Source organism: Argopecten irradians, chromosome 4, assembly GCF_041381155.1.
Source record: "Argopecten irradians isolate NY chromosome 4, Ai_NY, whole genome shotgun sequence".
NCBI classification, from domain to species: Eukaryota; Metazoa; Mollusca; class Bivalvia; order Pectinida; family Pectinidae; genus Argopecten; species Argopecten irradians.
This window is the reverse complement of record NC_091137.1, coordinates 10,048,449-10,068,423: the sequence shown is the minus strand read 5'-3', so window position 1 is coordinate 10,068,423 and position 19,975 is coordinate 10,048,449. Positions and strand designations below refer to the sequence as shown.

The 19,975-nt window shown below is 35.5% G+C and overlaps 2 protein-coding genes across 3 annotated transcripts in view; one reads left to right on the top strand and one right to left on the bottom strand.

The window, feature by feature from the left end:
- LOC138320557 (uncharacterized) overlaps positions 1-7,505 on the bottom strand; it is a 29,554-nt gene extending 22,049 nt beyond the window's left edge. Inside the window, exons 1-6 of one of the 2 annotated variants that reach the window (XM_069263613.1) lie at positions 7,416-7,505; positions 5,492-5,554; positions 4,908-5,036; positions 3,455-3,616; positions 2,967-3,097; positions 2,563-2,628 (exon numbers count right to left, since the gene is read on the bottom strand). In XM_069263613.1, coding sequence (XP_069119714.1) covers positions 2,563-2,628; positions 2,967-3,097; positions 3,455-3,616; positions 4,908-5,036; positions 5,492-5,554; positions 7,416-7,493 — 629 coding nt within the window. In that variant the 5' untranslated portion in view covers positions 7,494-7,505. The remainder of the gene's footprint in view (positions 1-2,562; positions 2,629-2,966; positions 3,098-3,454; positions 3,617-4,907; positions 5,037-5,491; positions 5,555-7,415) is intronic. The other variant, XM_069263615.1, reaches the window with a different exon arrangement.
- A 303-nt stretch (positions 7,506-7,808) lies between these two features.
- The window catches only part of LOC138320553 (PTB domain-containing engulfment adapter protein 1-like), a 79,454-nt gene continuing 67,287 nt past the window's right edge, over positions 7,809-19,975 (top strand). The window contains exon 1 of the mRNA XM_069263607.1: positions 7,809-7,898. The gene's annotated coding sequence lies outside the window, so the exon portion shown is untranslated. The remainder of the gene's footprint in view (positions 7,899-19,975) is intronic.

Below are 19,975 nucleotides of genomic sequence, written 5' to 3'. Positions count from 1 at the left end.
CTCATTAAATATACATAATTATCCACCAGCCTTCGCATCCAGGTGAAATTGTACAGGGTTACGTTGTTCATCGCGGTTCTCACAATTACGCTTTCGTCCCGCATTGCTTAACATTTTATAAGAAAACGAAAGTTCATGACAATGCTATTTAATAATAAAAAAAATCAGAGAAACGTAGCAACAATCCCCAATCGCTGAAAAGACGTTTTTGAAAATCACAGGTAGGTGTGTCGAGCGCCGTATGCAAGCATTGATAGTGATGAGCTGCTCTGCCTCGCAAAGGGTCGATTACGTCACGCACCCTAATATGTCAGGAATTTTCAATAAGTTTATACAGTGAATGCAAACTTTGGAGAAAAAGAACTGTAAATATAGTAACTGAAAACTATATATATTCCATGCTCAGTTGCACAGCACTTGCGATACGGTAGCGATACAGTGACAGCGATACCGCCAGTCGACTATATAATTGGGAGCCGTGCTCTCGTTATGGGTGAGTGGTCAACACACTAGCAAAGCTCGCACGCCGGCTCACTGCGCTGTCGCCGTAGGGGGTCAATGAGAACAATAGGCAGTGGTATTTCCACGAAAAAAATAACGCTTTCAAAAAAAAATAACGTTTCCAACGATACTCGTAACGTGGTCACGTAAATAATCACAAGTTCTGTTGATGCTAACAAAGTTTCACATAAAAATCAAGTAACATTCTGACAATAACATGGGAAACAAAATCATTAACAATCATTGCTGACACTAACACGTGAAACGAAATGAATAACAATGCAAAATAAATAATAACATCAGCCACTAAATCTAACATCATTTAAAAAAGACAAACGCATGCAAAGATAGAGATAACACAGCAGCAAAAATATAACGTGTGCTAGAACATAATAACATGCTTTTAGTTAAAGATAACTAAAATTTTGATAATAACAGTAAAACAGATATAACCAACATAAATATTTAAAAACTCACGAATATGGTTAAAATAACAGTTTAAGAACGAAAATTAACAGAACAGTGCTACCAGTGAATAAGGACACTGAAATATTCGCTGTCTCTTAAATGATTGACAAGTTCATCTTTCAACGTGGAGCTGATGCAGTGTATAATCTCTGCACATTTTACATCATTCTCGTACATTTCGTTCATTTCAAGACCGTTTTTCCTTTGGATTTGTAACAATGCGCGGAATTTAGTGAATGGCAACTCCTCTTTTGCGATGGCGTAAGCAGTATTGAACTTGATTTTAAGTTCGTTGATAGTTTTTTCGTCGGATTTCTGGCTTTGTTTTTGAAAAGATGACACTATTTGTTTTGGTTTTCGCTTGCTAAGACAGTGTTCCATAGCGATTTTATGGGCATTACTATCATTGTGTTTCCTTAATGATTCTTTTTTGAACTGAAAGCATCCATGAATAAAACTACTTCCCGACTTAGCTGCACCGTCATCAGCGGAACAATATTTACATTTCATAACGTTGGCATCGTTGTCATATAACAACCACGAAAAACTCTCTTTCCAGCTTTCCTGAAACAGTCGTTTCTGTGCCCTTTTCGCAACTACTGTTGATGATGAATTTAACTCTGCTTCATCTGAGAGTCCAGGTTCATTGCTTTTTGCCGAGTTGGTAGTAGATCGACTAGCTATAGTAGATGAAAAGAAGGCCAGTATCCCGCGCTTGGGTTCAGCCATTTTTGTCTAATAGATCGTGATCATAAAAGTGTTTGACTGTGTTGTAGCTTTTGTCAGACTCACTCAAGCGTTTTGGTGACTATAGTCACTATATATAAAAATCAAAGGCGGGCTATATTTCCGGATTTTTTTCGGGAATGGCCGATTTTTTTTAGGAAAATTCTAGTCGCCATTCAGGCGCCTTATGGAGCAGTATTTGGTCGCCAATGGTTAATTTAAGTCGCCATGGCGACTAAAATGGTCGCCACTTTGAGCCCTGTTGACATGCATCCAAAACACTGCAACTGATTCACAGTGTATTCAAAATGGAGTTGCAGAAATTAGAAAAATAGTTTTAAATTGAATATTATGTATTATGAAGTATGAAATATATATCACATTTTACTTGTATCCCTATGACTAATAGTTAATGAAAGAAATTAGGTCCATATTTGGCCCCTGAGGATACCAATAAAGACGGTAAAATGAAACCCTGACCAGGTCGGTATGTGGGCCTTGAGGATCTAGATGGTATAACGAAACGCTGACCTGGTTTGTATGTGGCCAGTAAGGATCTAGATGGTATAACGAAACGCTGACCTGGTTTGTATGTGGCCAGTAAGGATCTAAATGGTATAACGAAACGCTGACCTGGTTTGTATGTGGCCAGTAAGGATCTAGATGGTATAACGAAACGCTGACCTGGTTTGTATGTGGCCAGTAAGGATCTAGATGGTATAACGAAACGCTGACCTGGTTTGTATGTGGCCAGTAAGGATCTAGATGGTATAACGAAACGCTGACCTGGTTTGTATGTGGCCAGTAAGGGTGTAGATGGTAGTATTGAGATGGCATGCTAAGGATAAAAGTCACTGTCTTACTTACAATAAACACAACTCATATCTGTTGACAATGTCGCCCATTTGTAAGAAACTCCTGCGAATGGACATACTGGGGCAAAACAATGGAAAAGGGAGATAAATATGGACAATGCAATGATGAAAACAATGAAAATAGGTCTCCATACAATAGTTAGTGCTTCTCTGTGTACAGAATTTTATAATGATTCTGATGTCAGTTTTTAAATATAAGAAAATTAAACAATAATGAAAGACATTCTACATTTTTAGTGCAATAAGCCCAAGACTAAATAGAAGTTGTGAATGAGTGTGTTGTTAGTTATCATAATATATTGTTGTTTTATCACGTAAATGACCTAGTTTAGTTAGATAAGAAACATCTTAACAGTCCACACAAGACAGATAACTGTTCATCTTTCTCCAACTTACTTGGATTTGTTGATAGCACGTTTCAAATCCTTCTGGAGATATTGCACTTTTGTGTCAGCCTCGTTAAAAAGAACAGTTGTTTTCATATGTTCCTGCTCACTCTCATTTCTCTCCTTCTCTGCTTCATTTACCTGTTAAAAACCAAAGATAACATGAATATTGTACAGGTAATGGTTGACATTATAACTAAGCTGAGTATTTGTGAACTCGAACATTAATGGTATACAATGTACAGCTGTCTGCGGAATGATAACTCTATTCTGCACATTGCATATCAGTGTTATCTGCCTAAGAGTAGGTATTGATTGTTGACGTCATGTTTTGCAAGCATAATGTCATATTTTTTTAGAAAAAAACAACTTTCGCTCACAAAATAATAATGATGTCACAATCAATACCTACCTACAAAGACAGGTAACACTTGCCTGTAACCAGCAAAAATGGCATTATCCCCTGTTCAGCACAGATATTGTCTGTGGTTTAGTAACCTTCATGGTGGCGTGATTGAGCATCTCCTGCCAGGCTGGGTCCGACGGCTCCTCACGACACATGTAGCCTTGCTCTGCCAGCTGTACCATTTCCTTAGCTGCCTCATGCATACTACAGGCCCGTTCAAATCTTAGGGCGGTTTTCTGGGCCTCAATATGAGCCTGGAATCAAAATGGCCATTACATAAACATAGCTTGTCTCCAATCATAGGGCCAGCACTTTTTTCTAGGTCTCCATATATATACAGTGGAACTCGGTTAATACAAGCTCGAAGGGACGGAGATAAATCTTTGTGTTATCTGAGTGATCGAATTAAGGGAGTTCTCAAGTCTACTGATGATCTCTTTACTTAGTATAGATCTACTATTTCGGTGTCATAAAACGATGTTTACAAGCATGAAAGATGTCAAAATTGTTGATGGTGGTTGCAAAATTGTCACAATAAAACCGAAATATATCCATAATATTGACTCATCAACTGCAGTCACAATCAATTTTTCACGCACATATAAATAACAGATATAACTAGCGTAACCGAGACACATGTATTCATAGGAAGTTATCCAGAGAGTAATTCTATGCATATCAATTCAAATGATAGTGTTTTATCACTGGTGGCTGGTGAACGACGTAAAGTCTATTTTGCCAAGTAAATAGTCCAAAGCACTAACATTGTTCACACCCATTGTAATCGCTCTATAAAAACAATGATCGTGTACTGCTGGAAGTTATGATTGCATTTGTAACAGAGTGCCAGGTGGCTAGAGATTAGTTCACACACAATCAGCAAGTGACAGGCGGTCGAGAGCACCTGTTTTGTATCATGTCGCGAGAGCACCTGTTTTGTATCATGTCGCCATTTTAGTCAGAATAATTTTTATGTATGTAATGTACATATACCACAGCTTTACGGCACATTTATGAAAAAGAAATAGGCATTTTAGCAGTTTTGTTGTCCAAGAAATCTCATTTCAAGTTATATGAACATTTTATATATGATTAAAGTCATTTGGACAAAAAATTTATTTTGTAATAACAGAGTTTTTCAGTGTTACAAATTCATATTTTCCAAGTTTTTTAAACAAAGATAAAGAGGGATTTCGGCCAGGACCGCAAAAGTATGTCATATTAAGCCGAGTTGTCAAATTATCTGAGTTTGTATCAACAAAGTTCCACTCTATATATATTACTCTGAAACTATAACTGTTAATTATATAGGTTTATGCGATGTTTGTAACTTACTGTTTTTATCAAATCTAAACTAAAGAAAATAGAAGATGTTTTCTTCCATTACACCTATGCTTTTAGTAAAAGGATCTAAATTGATCAATCAGGTATCTTATCTCTCAAAAGAAAAAGTTTTTGATATCCTGATACAGCTGTTAAAACAAATTAATCATTCTTTGATTCGCCCATGACATGCCATAGAGCTATTGATGCTGTAGATCTTACTTCTTTCACTTTCACCCTTGCATCATAATAGGGTCTGGCCTTCTCCACACAAGCTCCAAGTTTTTTGGCAAGTGTGTTAAGTTTCTGTGTAGACTCTGACAAAGCCTGACGAAAGCCTGCTCGTCCATCCTACAGAGCAAAAAAGATTTATGATTACACTATAATTCAGTCTTTATTATAGCCACTTTTACTCTATGTAAACACCTTCTATGTAGAAACAAACTCTACTGGTTGTGACAAAATGCTCTAGTTTATTCACCTAGATGGACCAGTTTCAGTACATTATGATACAGGAAATATTGTCCTAACAAGGTTTTAAATTAAATCTAGGTTAAAAGTCAATTAAAATACATGTGAGTGACCTGGTTTATGAATGCAGTTTAACAATCCAATTCAGTTCAATATTTCCTTGAACCTTACAGTTCATCAGAAAAGATGGACTCACTAAGTATGAAATTCCATAGCCTTATATAGTATAGGAGAACCCACAGACCAGATACTGAAAGACAGCAAGGAAGGATGAAAAGCCATGACACAAACCCTGAGGGGGGTTAATAATAATATAAATAGCCAAATAGCCTTACGTCCAGTTCCAACTCCAACTTGTTGATTTCCTCTGATGCCTTGTTCAGTTTCTCAAGTTCCACCTGTAAAAGACAGAATGAGATATAATTCTAATACTGATTATGATCACAAAAAACATTTAACATGAGTCTCAAAAAAAGCATGCATACACAAAATGGCCGACTGTGCTTCTGATCGCTACTTTCATATTGTGACAGATAAGAAATACTGACAAGAGTACACAATACAACGCTTAGAAATTATAACATAACTGTTAATTATCAAGGAACCTTATGTTGCTGCCAGTTAGCCTTCATCACACGTGTGTGGGACATTCAAGTGACACGTTTTGTTTTGAACATATATGGTGATGTCACTTTTCAAATTCTATGCGTGAACACTCGGCAAAAATGTCCTATATACAAGATGATATAGATATGTTAAAATGCTGTTGTAGCGAAAAAGATATCACCTTCTGACTGACTTGAAAAGTCAGTCAGAAGGTGATATCTTTTCCGCTACAACTTGAAAAGTCAGTCAGAAGGTGATATCTTTTCCGCTACAACAGTAGCTAAGATATGTTAAGCATCAAACTGATGTGAAACAGTATTTTATTAGCAGCTGCAAAGACAAATCGTCACAGTCTGCCAGAAAAATTGTATGAAATTGGTTGGGGTTTTCCCCAGCAAAAACGTGGGGGCGCCCTTATTTGGGAAAATACAGTTATTATATTTATTCTGCAACTAGAACACAAGTAAAAGTAATGGCAGATCAAGCATTTCAGTGATTTGTTTTAGATGGATTTACGGCTTATTTTGTCAAAATATTTGTTTATTATATTCTGAAAAAAGAGGTAGGCATTTACCATTGATGACCATTTAAATGTAATTTAAACGCCCAACTTTGAAAATGTAGAAGAACAGGGAAAATACACATTCCTGTCGAGTGCGCATGAACCGACCAGGAATCTAACTTGGGTCTCAGGCGTGAAAATATATACTGCTCTTCTGACTGAGCCAAAGAAGCATAGCATGCTCCTTCAGCTGAGCGACAGAGACCGTATTTAACACTATGTACAAACCACACTGGCCCTCTCCTTTTACACTACTCCCCTTGTATTCTTGTGATTTCCTAAATCTCAACCGGAGACTCTTTAACCACCTTCCACGGGTTATTTAGTATGGGGCCAATGAAGAAAAACAGGGAAAATACACATTCCTGTCGAGTGCCCAGGAATCGAAGCCGGGTCTCCGGCGTAGAAATCTATAGCTCTATATATACCAACTGAGCCAAAAAAAGCATGCTCCGTCAGCTGATCCAAGTGACAAAGACCTTATTTAACACTATGTACAAACCACACTGTTCCCCTCCTTTTACAAATATATATATAACCCTTGGGCTGTCGAAAGTTAGAGGTTTGACACGATGTAATGTTTCAATAGTCAAAGCGTATCGTTGTGCTATGCTTCTAACATTGGTGGAGTTGGTTGTGCCCTAGCCCGAGATACTGTTGCCCTAACACCGTGTAGGTGTCCATGTCAGCATATTCCACGTTTTGATGTAGCAGTGCGCTCTGGCCCTAAACCAGACATCTATCTGTCATAATGTCCAAGTCTGGTGTCAGGGCCAGGGTATCTCGGGCTAGTTGCAGACTGATAAATAGACAGTGGGCGGCCACTGTCGAGTTCGATTTTACATTCAACAAAATAGGCTTTCCTGATATCAATTATAAAAGGTTCAAATGGGTATTAGTCTTTTAAAGCATCGCACATCCATTGCTATGATTTAAGTCGACAATGAAAAAGAACTTGTGAAACATAAATCAATAAACAACACGACTATTGAGATGGATAGTTGTGTCTATGGCTATCTTAAAGCTAATTCATCGTAAAATACTGATGGATTATACACAGAAAATAACACTCTGCATATAAGCGGATATACCTGTATTCTAGGATCGAGAGTTTCATCTTCTAGATCGTCAATACAGGCAGGAGACAACCGACCTTCATAGTCGGCCATCTTTGCCTGAAAGTTTTCGTTGATGATTGCATTAATCTAGATCCAACATCACGCTCAGTCTAAACTATAAATAATTGGTTATCTTGCTTACCATTAGAAGAACTATTATCATAAATTGTATATATTTGATATATAATCGATCAACTGTGTATTTTATTATTCTAAATATTGTTTAATTGCCAATCATGATTTGTTAGAGAGTTTGCTGTGTAACCTGCGTAATTCAGTTGTCACTGAAAACATCTAACGTGCACGTGTAGCCACGAAAGTAAAGTGCGTAAATAGTTTTAGGTTTGATTTACACAACCCGGAAGTAAATGCTTCACCTTATTCCTCTATTCAGAGACTGAGATAAGAAAGTAGACAACCACACGAAAATCAAAACTGCACGGTCCCATAGGAAAGGTGAGTGTTGAAAATGTTTCATATAGATCATATTTATAAAACAAAGCACGTCATTATTCAGAAATCACATTTAATCTCAAAGTTCTATTACTTTACATTTCGTTTTGAGGAAGCGTTTCGACTCGCGTGTGACAGTTTTAGTTACTAGTTATATCAGGTGTATGGTTGCAGACGACTGTCATCAGTTTCTCTTGCGTATGCCTAGTTGGCGTATGTTGATAACATATTTTAAGGAAAGTTTCTTTAATGTGAAATTGGAGTCCATTTTTTCATGTGTTCCTATCTCTTTCCAAGAAATACGCACAAGGAAAAAACTGGGTCCTATCAATTCTGGGCACGTTGCTTTTAGATTGTTCACAGTCAATGATACGTGAAGTCACCAAGCCCACCTAAGACCAGTTGTCACCTGTTGTACATTGTAATTTCAATAGAGTATGGCTGGTTATATAATTTGGAATACACTACCTATAAATAAATTACCATTTTATCTAAGCATGCAATCTTAGGACACACTGAAATGTAATGGACTCACAACCTCATGACCTCCTTTAAACAGATATAACATTTTATAACCCAGTGCATATTGCTTATTTGAAGAATATGTCATAAGACATTGACATAATTCAAATCCAAATGTCTGAATGAAATTCATGCTTAAATTATTTATCAATTAAGCCAAATTGCTTGCGATAATCATCTGATAAGCAGTTATTGTGACGTCACTAATTACTGTATGAATGAGCTTATGGGCAAGGTTATTTTAGTTGAAGTAGAAATTTAAAAAATTCTATAGGATATATATATTAATTTATATGTAGTTTTGTTTGAGCCATTGCATTAGCTCAATAACATAAAATGTTCCAGCCATGCATCCCATGTCCGATTTACCTGTGTGAACCAGTTAATTAGTATCTTGATATGACCTTTATACCTGGTATCGAGCACCGGTTGACCCTAAAAGTTACGGGTCCTTATAGTACATAGTAACAATTCATCCTTGTAGTTTATGTACTAGCAAAGTAATAGTTTTATTAACAAAAATATCCACATACCATATTTTCCCTATTAAGAGTGCCTCCTCTAATAAATGCGCCCCCACCTTTTTTGCTGAGAAAATTAAACTAATTTCATACAATTTGTGTGCCAGATTGTAACGATTTGTCTTTGCAGATGCTAAAAAAATACTGTTTCACATCAATCTAATGCTTAACAGATATCCAAGCAGCTTGTATAAGCACTAAATTTATTGCATTGGAAAACTTAGGACATCTTTGCCAAGTGTTTACACAAAGAAACAGCAAGAACGCCATGTTCAAAATAAAATGTGTCACTTGAATGCCTAACTTGAAGACTAACTAGCAGCAATATTTTAGCGTCTATACAGGTTTTATGAATACTTACTGTATATCTATGATAAAGGTTCCTAAATAACAGGAATGTTATCATTTCTATTTTTTTTTTATCATTTTCCAAACAATGTTTTAACAAAGACTACATTTGCCACATCTACATGCACATTACTCCAATATCCTTCCATTCTGGCATTTTCCTCTCATACACTAGAAATTTCAATGTTTTTTATTATTATTTATGAAAAGGGGGCAGGGGGTAAGAAAAAAAAATCAGATGTGGAGGGAGGAAGGAGGTAAAGGGTGATAAGGGTATGAAGAGGAATGGTATATAAACTAATAAAAAACAATTAACATAAGGGATAGAAAAGGGAAAAAAAGGACAGAAAATGGATATCACTTCACAGATCTATACAAATGTATACATAGTGCAAGCATGACACATGGAAAAACATGTATAAATAGCTATTTCATTTCAATTTAAAATATGGACAAACTGTCAGGGGTTTGCAAGTTCCACTAGTTTTAACCATTTTTGCCAATCTTTATTGAATCTATTAAATTTTTTTCTCCTTTACCAAAAGCTATATACTTTTGAACATAGTAATACTCTTTAATAGAGTTCAAAAAGGCTGTCACATTTAATGAACCATGTAAGCATCTAGTTTTGTAAATATAATGTTTAATATAAAGAACAATTTCATTATCAATCCTATGGTATATACAATTTTGATCTAGTTTCCCAAAGAGCATATTTTCTTTTTTTGGCGAGGTAATCACCTCGCCTTTGTGATCGTGGTTGCAAAATTCTCTTTCAGTCAATTTCCTCAATATAGGATTGGCTAAAAACTTGCTCGCAGATACTAGCGCTCCTAACGGCAGTGTATTCAACAACTTTGATTTTACCGGGAATTTTAAATAATAAATTTTGAATATGAAAGTTACTGAAATAAGCGTATCTGTAATGTTGAAACAGGAATAGTAGATTACTGCTTTCATATCCTTACCATATACATTATCCAAATGATCTTAGGTTGGAAAATTTTCACTTGAATTGTTTACAATGTATTTAGACTTTTCGTCCCGAAAATGTTGTTTACAATGCATGAAGACGTTTCGTCCCGAAAATGCTTCTTTTCGCCCCACGCGTTTAGTCCCTACTAGTGACAATTATCCCGCAACGGAAAAAATGAATCAATATTTCACCTCAAACATCAAAATTGTTACAATACTGATTTTTGTACTTTGAATCAAATCAGTTCGGGAGCAAATAAATTTCAGGACGAAATGGAGACTTGTTTATTACGGCTGCGTTATGCCACATGTACGTGTAAATCCACAATGGAAGAAAGACAACTCTAACAAAATTTAGGATAAACTTTGTCTTCGGATACAAATAGCGCGTGACAGACGATGGACATTTTCTAAATGTCCAAGGTGGCGTAATCTTCCAACTTACGGCAGTTAATAAGGTATGAATATTTACCACATCTATAATTATCGATAATTTTATACGCACATGTATACATTATCAGATTATATATACATATTAAAGCACGTTTAGAGGTTGTCACTAAATCATACTTTAGAAACATTTTAGCCTCTTTCATCACATCAGAAACATATATACATATATGTTTCTGATCACATGTAGGCCTACAGGAGCTTGACCTTCTGATAATATATAGCATATTCAGTAAACTACGTAAGTAACGAAGTAAATTTTTGGTCCGAATGAAAAAAAAAATACATAAAATGTTCGTATAACTCGAAGTGAGATTTTTTTGGACTACTTCATTTGTAGATCGATGAAAATGCCGATTTCTTTTTCATAATTCTACCGTAGAACCACAGGGCCATGTATAGTTTCTATATGAAAAAATAGCCAAAAATACATGTGTCATTTTATATGTATTTCTGGCTATTTTTTCATATAGTAACTATACATGGCCCTGTGGTAGAATGGCACTCAAAAAGCTGTTTCAATCTACAACAAACGTGGAGAAAACTGTTAAATGTTTAGCAATTATCCTGAGTTATATTTTGTCAACAATCATCAGAGATTAGCAATTAAAACTTGCATAAACATACTCCCCACTCTCACTTGCATTGTGTGATCACTCGAGCAGAACTAATCTCTACCACCTGGCACATTCTTACAAATGCAATCACACAAAAGCCTACACGATCACTGTTTTTAGTGCGATTATATCTTTGGGTATGAACAATATTAATTCTTTGAACTTTTTACTCGGCAAAATAGACTTTACGACTTTCATATTCAGCATCCGCCAGTTTTTTAATAACTTATCACCGTACCCATGCACACATGCGTATACTTATACTTCCTTGTGCACATTATCAGATACATTATATGACAAATGCTATATTACAATCAATTTATGAAGGACAAAACTCTAAAAAAAACAGGAGGACTATAAAGAAAAACAGGAAACAAATTTCAATAAAATGTACTCTAAACTGGTATTGCTATTTATAAAAAAAAATGTTTAATTATATGATATTAGCCTTTTCAGTAATTACTCTGTTAATACATTTATTGTTTCCTTATGTTTTACAGAATGTCTACATGCAAGTATCATTTCAATTGGAACCAGTCCAGGAGAAAAATTGTGTGAACAAAATGAAAGAAATAATTTTCAACTTTGGTAGCTTAATACTGTAATATTTTTTGATCTGAAAATAATTACTATCATTATATTCAAATTCCATATATATAATACATTTAAAGTGAATAGTCGGGCAACGGAAACCAGTCTAAATGCGTTCTTTGGCCTTCCAAAAGTCATTGTATACCATAATGATGGTCAAGTTCTGCTTACGGTGTCCAGTTTTGACCATTGAAATTTTGGGGAAGCCCCGTGTAAATTTAGCACAGTTCTAAATATAAATTCTCCAAACTCTTTGAAAACGAGGCTGCGTGGAAATGTCAACATGGACATGTGTTTCTCAGTCGTGTCGGTTTCGTTTCGTGTGATAAACCACTAATGCGGTATGCAAATTGTTGTTTTGAGATGATACATTTGATGCAAATGAAGTATTCTTACATTAATGACAATGCTTTGTAATCATTTTTCGATAAAAGCATCTTGTACATGGAAATCGACACAAATATTCGGCCGATGCAGAGATGGGGCCCCGGCAAGGGGCAATTATTGCAGCATAGCATTCGTCGTATTTTACATCAACCGAATCATGAAGGTTAAATACAAATAATCGTAACATAATTTCCCATTTAAAACCACACGAAAACGTTCCATAGAACGTCCATGCATGTAGCTGTCAAAGATGTGAAAATAAATTAGCTCATACATAGATATTTTACAAGTACAATATACGTGTTCAATTATTCGTGTAGTTTTTTGCAGAGATTTAATTAAATTATCTATGTCTCTGGTTGGTTTTTTTTTGTAAACAATATTTGAGTTCTGGAGAGAGATGACATGAATGTCCAGCTGGAAGGAAAGAAACTTTTATGATGTATATGTATCGTACAATGTATATATGTAAACGTACATTCCATGTAGCTGCTATAGAATTACAACTAGGAAATTCTCTCAAACATTGATAATATTTAATTCTTCACATTCATGTAGGCCTATGCTGTGAGAATTAACACATCATATATATTTCCAGAAAACATATAGGCCTACATGTATGTTACTTTCCTTTTCTGTTGTTTCCTGTTCTTTTTTGTGCTCTGGAGAAAAAGATGATTGAGTTGAAGAAAAGTAATTAATTAAGAGAAATGTGTACCACAGTACTTTGTCTGTAGCCGAGGGGTTCTATACTGTTTTAACCCTTAGACTGCTACACGCGACTATATACGCGTTGGTTTAAATGGCCCTCAGTGCTACACGCGTAAAAAAGACGTTTTTTGACTGCGAGTTTTCAACCGGCGGTCCGATCGTCAAATCTCCCTCCTGTTGCTAAAATTATGTCTGAAAACGAAAGTAGAATGCTTCCGATTGGTTCTAGTGTAATTACATTCGATATTCTCGGGATTATACACTAAAAATAAGCACAGGTGTGGAGGAATTCGAATGGTATACTGACTCGTCAAAATGGCCGCTCCGATAGATCGAAGTGATGAAGAACGTGTACAACAGTTCTTTGCTAGCGATGTGTCAGAAGTTGAAAGTAAATTTGAAGGGTCAGATACTTTAGATTGGGATCCAATAGAAGGCAAAATTATTTTAATTTCTCCTATAAATTAGTGTGTGCCCGATGCCAACACAGAACATGAGGCAGCCCCCCACACGGCCGGCTGCCGTGTTGACAGACGACAAGATTGACTTTCACAGGCGAGTTGAAATTAATGCATAACATGAATAAATGTAAGCTAGTTGCTTTTAAAAGCATTTTTGGATGATTACAATATAGAAAATATAGTTGTTCACACAAATTTGTTTATATTATCTTCACGAAGTTTACCGTCAATGACCGACCGGCATGTTCAAAGAAAACATGAACGAAAAATGACACTGGGATTACGTTTTATGAGATGCAGGTGTTTCTTTTACGTTGATAACGGCTATGGGTTTTATCCAGATTAAGTGATTTACACCACTGTTGGTCAAGTCATGATGCATTTGAAAAACAATTTTTCAGAAATTGTTTAGGATCGTTTTCTAGTTATATTGTCTAATTAACTTTCACCTGACTGAAAATGACTTACCTGGACTCACCTGAGCTATAACAATACTTTTAAGGGTAACTTGGTCTAAGATAGAGATAATATGTGGTGCATAATGCAAATGCATACACTATGTGATGATAGACCAGAAATTAAACAGGAAACTAGCTTCTTTCTTTCATGAACAATTATCAAGATTTTGTTTGTGAATATTAATTAGTTTTAGAATTTTTTACCTGGATTTTTTCAAAGACTTAATAACCAAATGAAGTCATATGCTTCTTAATACTAAGGTTACTCTATTAAATTGGTTTTATTTCATAATTTTAATTGAGTTTTCTTGTTATTATTTGATACAACCTAATATTTTTACCTTTAGTCACCTGTATTGTTACCTGTATGCTTAACGAGAAGTATATTTGCGGAATAAACAACATCAATATAAGCTACAGGCAATAACAAACAATTTTCATATAACTTTTATTCACATAATGCAAATAGTTTTCAAGATATAATCATTTATAATTAGGTTATCATTTCCCTGGATTTTACAAAATTAATGCAGCACTGAGAGCCATTACTATACAAACCATTGCAGCAGCCTAAGGGTTAATAGTCCAGTAATTAATAATTAAATTGAAAATTTCAAAATTAAGATGAAATTGTAAATTCCATTTTTGAATGAAGTGGTTCCCCTCCTTTGAGAGTACACAGTGTGTATTACCCTTTTAGGTTTTTAGGAATAATACCTGAATAGGAACCTGAAATAACATGACAATCAATCAGGTATGTGTGTGTTGGGGGGTGGGGGTGGGGGGGCTAAAAGACAGAAGAATCATGAGGTTGGGAAGTTGTAACTTGAGTGGGGGGTTGAAATATAGAAGAAATAGCTACAGATAACTGGAAGTGGAAGGGTGCTTTATCATTGATCTGGTCATTGCATATTTGGGGTTTACATGGCTTTTTTTTTTTTGGTTATTTAGTCTCATTGATTTTGGAGCAACTTTGAATCCATATGGTACTGTATATCTTTCTTTTTTCCATGTGTAGCTATTTCTTCTGTATTTCACCCTCCGCCCAAGTCACAACTTCCCAATAGGTACCACTTTTTTGTTTAGAACTCAAATCAAAGACAGATGTACATAGTACTACATACTACATTTTAGTCTATGTGTTTGTAATCACTGTTACTACAGTATTAATACATAAATGGTCTATGTACAAGTTACACATAGACAATAAATGTGAAATTTGGTTCAGACAAAAAGATTTTTAACATTTCAGATAACTTGCTAGTTTTATGGTTTTATTTATATGTTGAGTCTACTCTCTTGTAAAGTAGAATTTAGAAATCCTAAGACAATGTTATCTATATTGCTATATGTAAAAAAAAAATCCTTATATTTTAAAAGTAATTGAAAAGCTATCTCACAAGCCCTGACAAACAAATGGGCAGGCATATGGATGCAAGAATTATAATCACTGGATCTAGAGGACTAATATAAACAAATATTTCTACAAAGTTAAACAATGAAAAAGTATTGCATCATAATTTTATTTAATGATTACAGTTGAAAGGAACATTTAATAAATTAATACTGTTTAAATGTTCTGTTCATGATCTTCTAGGTCCATATTGGAAAAGTTTACTTTCAAGAGCACTCAAATCAACATTCTTCAGTCTTCATATGATGCTAATTGTATGTATATGTATACATACACTTGTATACAGGTCCAAGGGATGAACTTTCTGTATTCATGTCACTATGCATGCATGGTGCCTGAAAAAAAGAACCAGCAATTTTTACGCTTAAGGCTATATAGCCTTACAGCGTATTGTCATTGCCTGCGATACCGGAAATACTGGAAATGCCTTTTCGACTACGACACCACCTAGCGTGAAAAAGTACTACACCTCAGGTCCAAAAAATCCGCTTTCTAAAGCAAATATGCTGTCATGGTGTAATTATGATTGCATGAAAAAAATCTGTAGTATTTCCTTAAGTGTTATAGTTTCAAAAATGTGTCCAAAGCTATAATATCATTGTCTATTAATGGAAAATAGTGAGAATAATTTGCATGAATGATAGCGATCGATGACCTAAATTCTCGCCAATCATTTGCATATAGGATGAACTTCTAGTTTAGATAACACTAAATAATGGAATTGACAGGATTTAAGTATGTATAAGTAGGGTTGGTATGAGTACTAAATTTTGTCCTCGTGTACCCGAATTGAAGTATCCGATCCGTACCTAGATACTCGACCTGTATTCCTACAGTATGTGAACGTATTCCTATGTGAACGTATCAACTTCGTGAGTTAGCTTAGTGGTACAATTTACCGATGTTGTTTGGGGCGATCTGCAGATGGAGCAAATTTCAATGTAATCATAATGAAATGTGAGAGATTTATTCTCCAATACTGCAAATGGCATTGGTATATCAATTTAATATCAATCGGTAACATCATACAATCGTAATGTAACAAGCTGACAGAGCCCAGAATGTCCGTGACAGATGTTGTTTACCGCACATGCGCAACAGGAAGTACAAAAGAGTGACGTAGTCTTCATTCGGATAGCCTCTGGTGTTGTGATATACAGCATACCGATAGTGAAAGTAAACATGTGCGCCATTCATGATCACTTCTCCGATCATGGGAAATAAGAATTGCAACAATGTTGCTTGTGAACATGTCGTTAGCAGATGAAGTGTCATCCTTTGTGAGTAAAATAGAACAAAAGAGTGCTATTTTGTACTTCTTGTTACTGAATTTTACGTTTACACAGACATCTAACACTCAGTATCAGTATGTTTCGTAAGTATTTTGACGGATGCCCGGCCGGGAAGCCTACACATGGTTCCTACGTGTATTTTGACGGGTACCCGGGTACTTCCCCAACACGACCCGTGTGGCAATAATCAAGGCCTACAACATTCCATTCGTATTTGGACACAGAAACAGCAAAAATCGTAAGTGTTCATTTCGTTTTGCTTATACCTGTCTACAGTAAATAAATTACACATGAAGTGAACTTACGTGTCTCTGTGTATTTCTGCTAACGTATGTGATATAGATGTTTTATTTTATTACAAGAACAAGAACATTACTTTATATTTTGGAGCAGTTTCCTTTTCAAATTCGAAGTTGACAAAAATTAACTGCTAGCATTATTTTCTAATTTTATGACATACAATTTAATGCATTTAATTCAGTAGGTGTAACAGATTTAATTTGCCAAATTGTCCATATTGATACCGTGTTAATGGAGTGTCCACATCACAAAACATAACAGTATGTAGGATTTTGTATAGTGTGTAACATACATGACAATGAATAAGCATATTTATGTAATCAATAAATATATAGCTACTGTTGTAGAGGAAAAGATATCACCTTCTGACTGACTCTGCTACAACAGTAGCTAATCAATATAGAGATACAATTGTAGCGGGATTGGACTGGGTCGATCATCGGTGACCAGGTAGCTCAGTCGGTAGAGCACTCGGCTAGTGTTCTGAGGGTCCCGGATTTGAATCCCGGTCTGGCCGCTACATTTTCTCCTCTCCTGTTACAAAATTGGCGCCCCAACTACATAACCCACGTTGGTGGTATTTGGAAGATTCTCGTATGTCTTCGAGGGTGAAGACTTTGAGAAAGGAGGGAGGAGTGTAGCAGGATTGGACTGGGTCAATCATCGGAGACCAGGTAGCTGAGTCGGTAGAGCACTCAGCTAGTGTTCTGAGGGTCCCGGGTTTGAATCCCGGTCTGGCCGCTACATTTTCTCCTCTCCTGTTACACAATCATGTATACACAATACATTTGTACATAATATACATGTGTGTATATGAAGTTTAAGAGACAAGTGTAATCACTAATAAGGCTAGATTTTATTAAGACAATTATTATCTCTGATTTAAAAACTGGAAACATGAGCTTAAAATATTGATAAAAATTAAAAATAAAAAGATTAAAAATGATACTAATATATTAACTCAAATTACTTGTAAACAAGACTCCACAACTGACTTGAACTTAACAAAATTCTTTAAGTTTATGTTAGAGGACTCTATAACTTTTTATTGAAATTATTGCATATTTTGTTAAATTCTAAAATAACAGGACCCAATATTTGCTAGTCATCCACAGCAGACTCAAAATGTTGAAGAATTGAGATTATCAAGAAGCAGTGAAATAATACTGGGCATATATTAACTAGCTGCAATGGCAGATATATAAAGCTCTAGACAACTTTGTTGTCAGATCTAGGGTTACAATTCTGTCTAATTGACCGTAGTGTTGCAAAACATCTAATGATGAACATGACATAATTAGCGGACTGCAGGTTTCAAGTAAATTTGCAATTGAACAGATTTACGGTATGTAAAAACATATCAAAAAGCATACGTTCAGATGGACATGTATCACTAAAGAGTAAAATAAAAATAATGTTTTGTTATGTTATGCTATGTTATTTTATTCAAGTATTTTTGAATAAACATAATTAAACACAGTTCACTTCAGTGATAGGGAAGGAGATTTGTTACTATGCGACTATGTCCCCTTGAAATAAAATTTTGATGGGACATTTGATCAGACAATGCGCCAAAACTACATTTTCTAGGGACATTGAGGCGAAAACAAAAATTAACATCAGCATGTATCATCAATGTTTTATTAGTCACTCATTAGTCAGTGTACTGTTGATTCAGCAAATAAGTAAAAAATGCTAGCAGATGAATTTGTTAACTGATCATTTAACCAGAAACTGCTTCAAAATTAGAAGTAATATTAAACTTTTTTTTTCTTGTTGTAAAACAAAACATTGATTATATGTATGTTAGCAGAAATACACAGACATGTTACCTAGTTCACTTCATGCGTCATTGTTTGTCAAATACAAAATCAGAAACATAAGTGGTATGTAGTTCATATACCGACCCAAAGACCAATTTATTTAATGTAGAAACAAAACGAAATGAACGCTTACGAATTTTACTGTTTCTGTCTCCAAATACGGAAGGGATGTTGAAGATTACTAGCGTAATGCACGTGGTTGCGTTGTTCAGGTGTTCTTCAGATAAAGTTACGTGAATGTGATCGACCACATCGGGGGGATGCTAAAGAAATTGTCTCTGTCGCTTTCAAGCTGTTGAGTGAAAAGAATGGAAATTATCTCTCATAGATGATTTCGACCAGCAAGTACAGTATCAGATTTACATCTAGGTTCTAACGCAGGGAACTCCCTGAACAGTATCAGATTTTGCGTTATGACATCTTTGTTTACATCGGACCGCTTATACCATTGCTGAGTGTCACGTGACAAGTCGCTTATTTAGATGAAAAACGCTTACACTCAAAGGCAGAACACGATAAATAGTTACATTTTCTTAAAAAACGATAAAACAAAACTCGATATTTCAATACATTAGTGGTTTGTAATACATGTCATATAACCTCTGTATACATTTGACAAATCAGCGGGTGGGGAACCAATAAAAAAAGATCTTACGTCATCGTGTTTAGAAACCGGGGTCCGTCTCAAAAACCATAATATCTTACCGATGATCAATCAAAATGTCTAAGTATGTTTTTTGATGCGTCATTTATCCAACAAATGCGCGTATGGCGCAGGGCGCGTGGCCTTCCCTATCACTGCACTTTGATTGGCTTTCCCAAATGATTTACGTGTGTTGTTTGTTTGATTAATTAACGTCCTATTAACAGCTATGGCCTCCTATGTATGCAGTGTGTTGCGTGAATGTTGTGCGAGGTGCGTGTTTTGGGAGACTGCAGTAAATTCATGTTGTGTCTTCTTGTATAGTGGAACTGTTGCCCTTTTTATAGTGCTATATCACTGAAGCATGCAACTGAAGACACCAAACAACACTCCCCACCCGGTCACATTATACTGACAACGGGCAAACCAGTCGTCCCACTCCCCTTATGCTGAACGCTAAGCAGGAGCGGAAACTACAACTTTTATAGACTTTGGTCTGTCTCGGCCAGGGGACAGAACCCAGAGCCTTCCTTACAGGGGCAAACGCTCATCTCAAGGCCAAAAGTG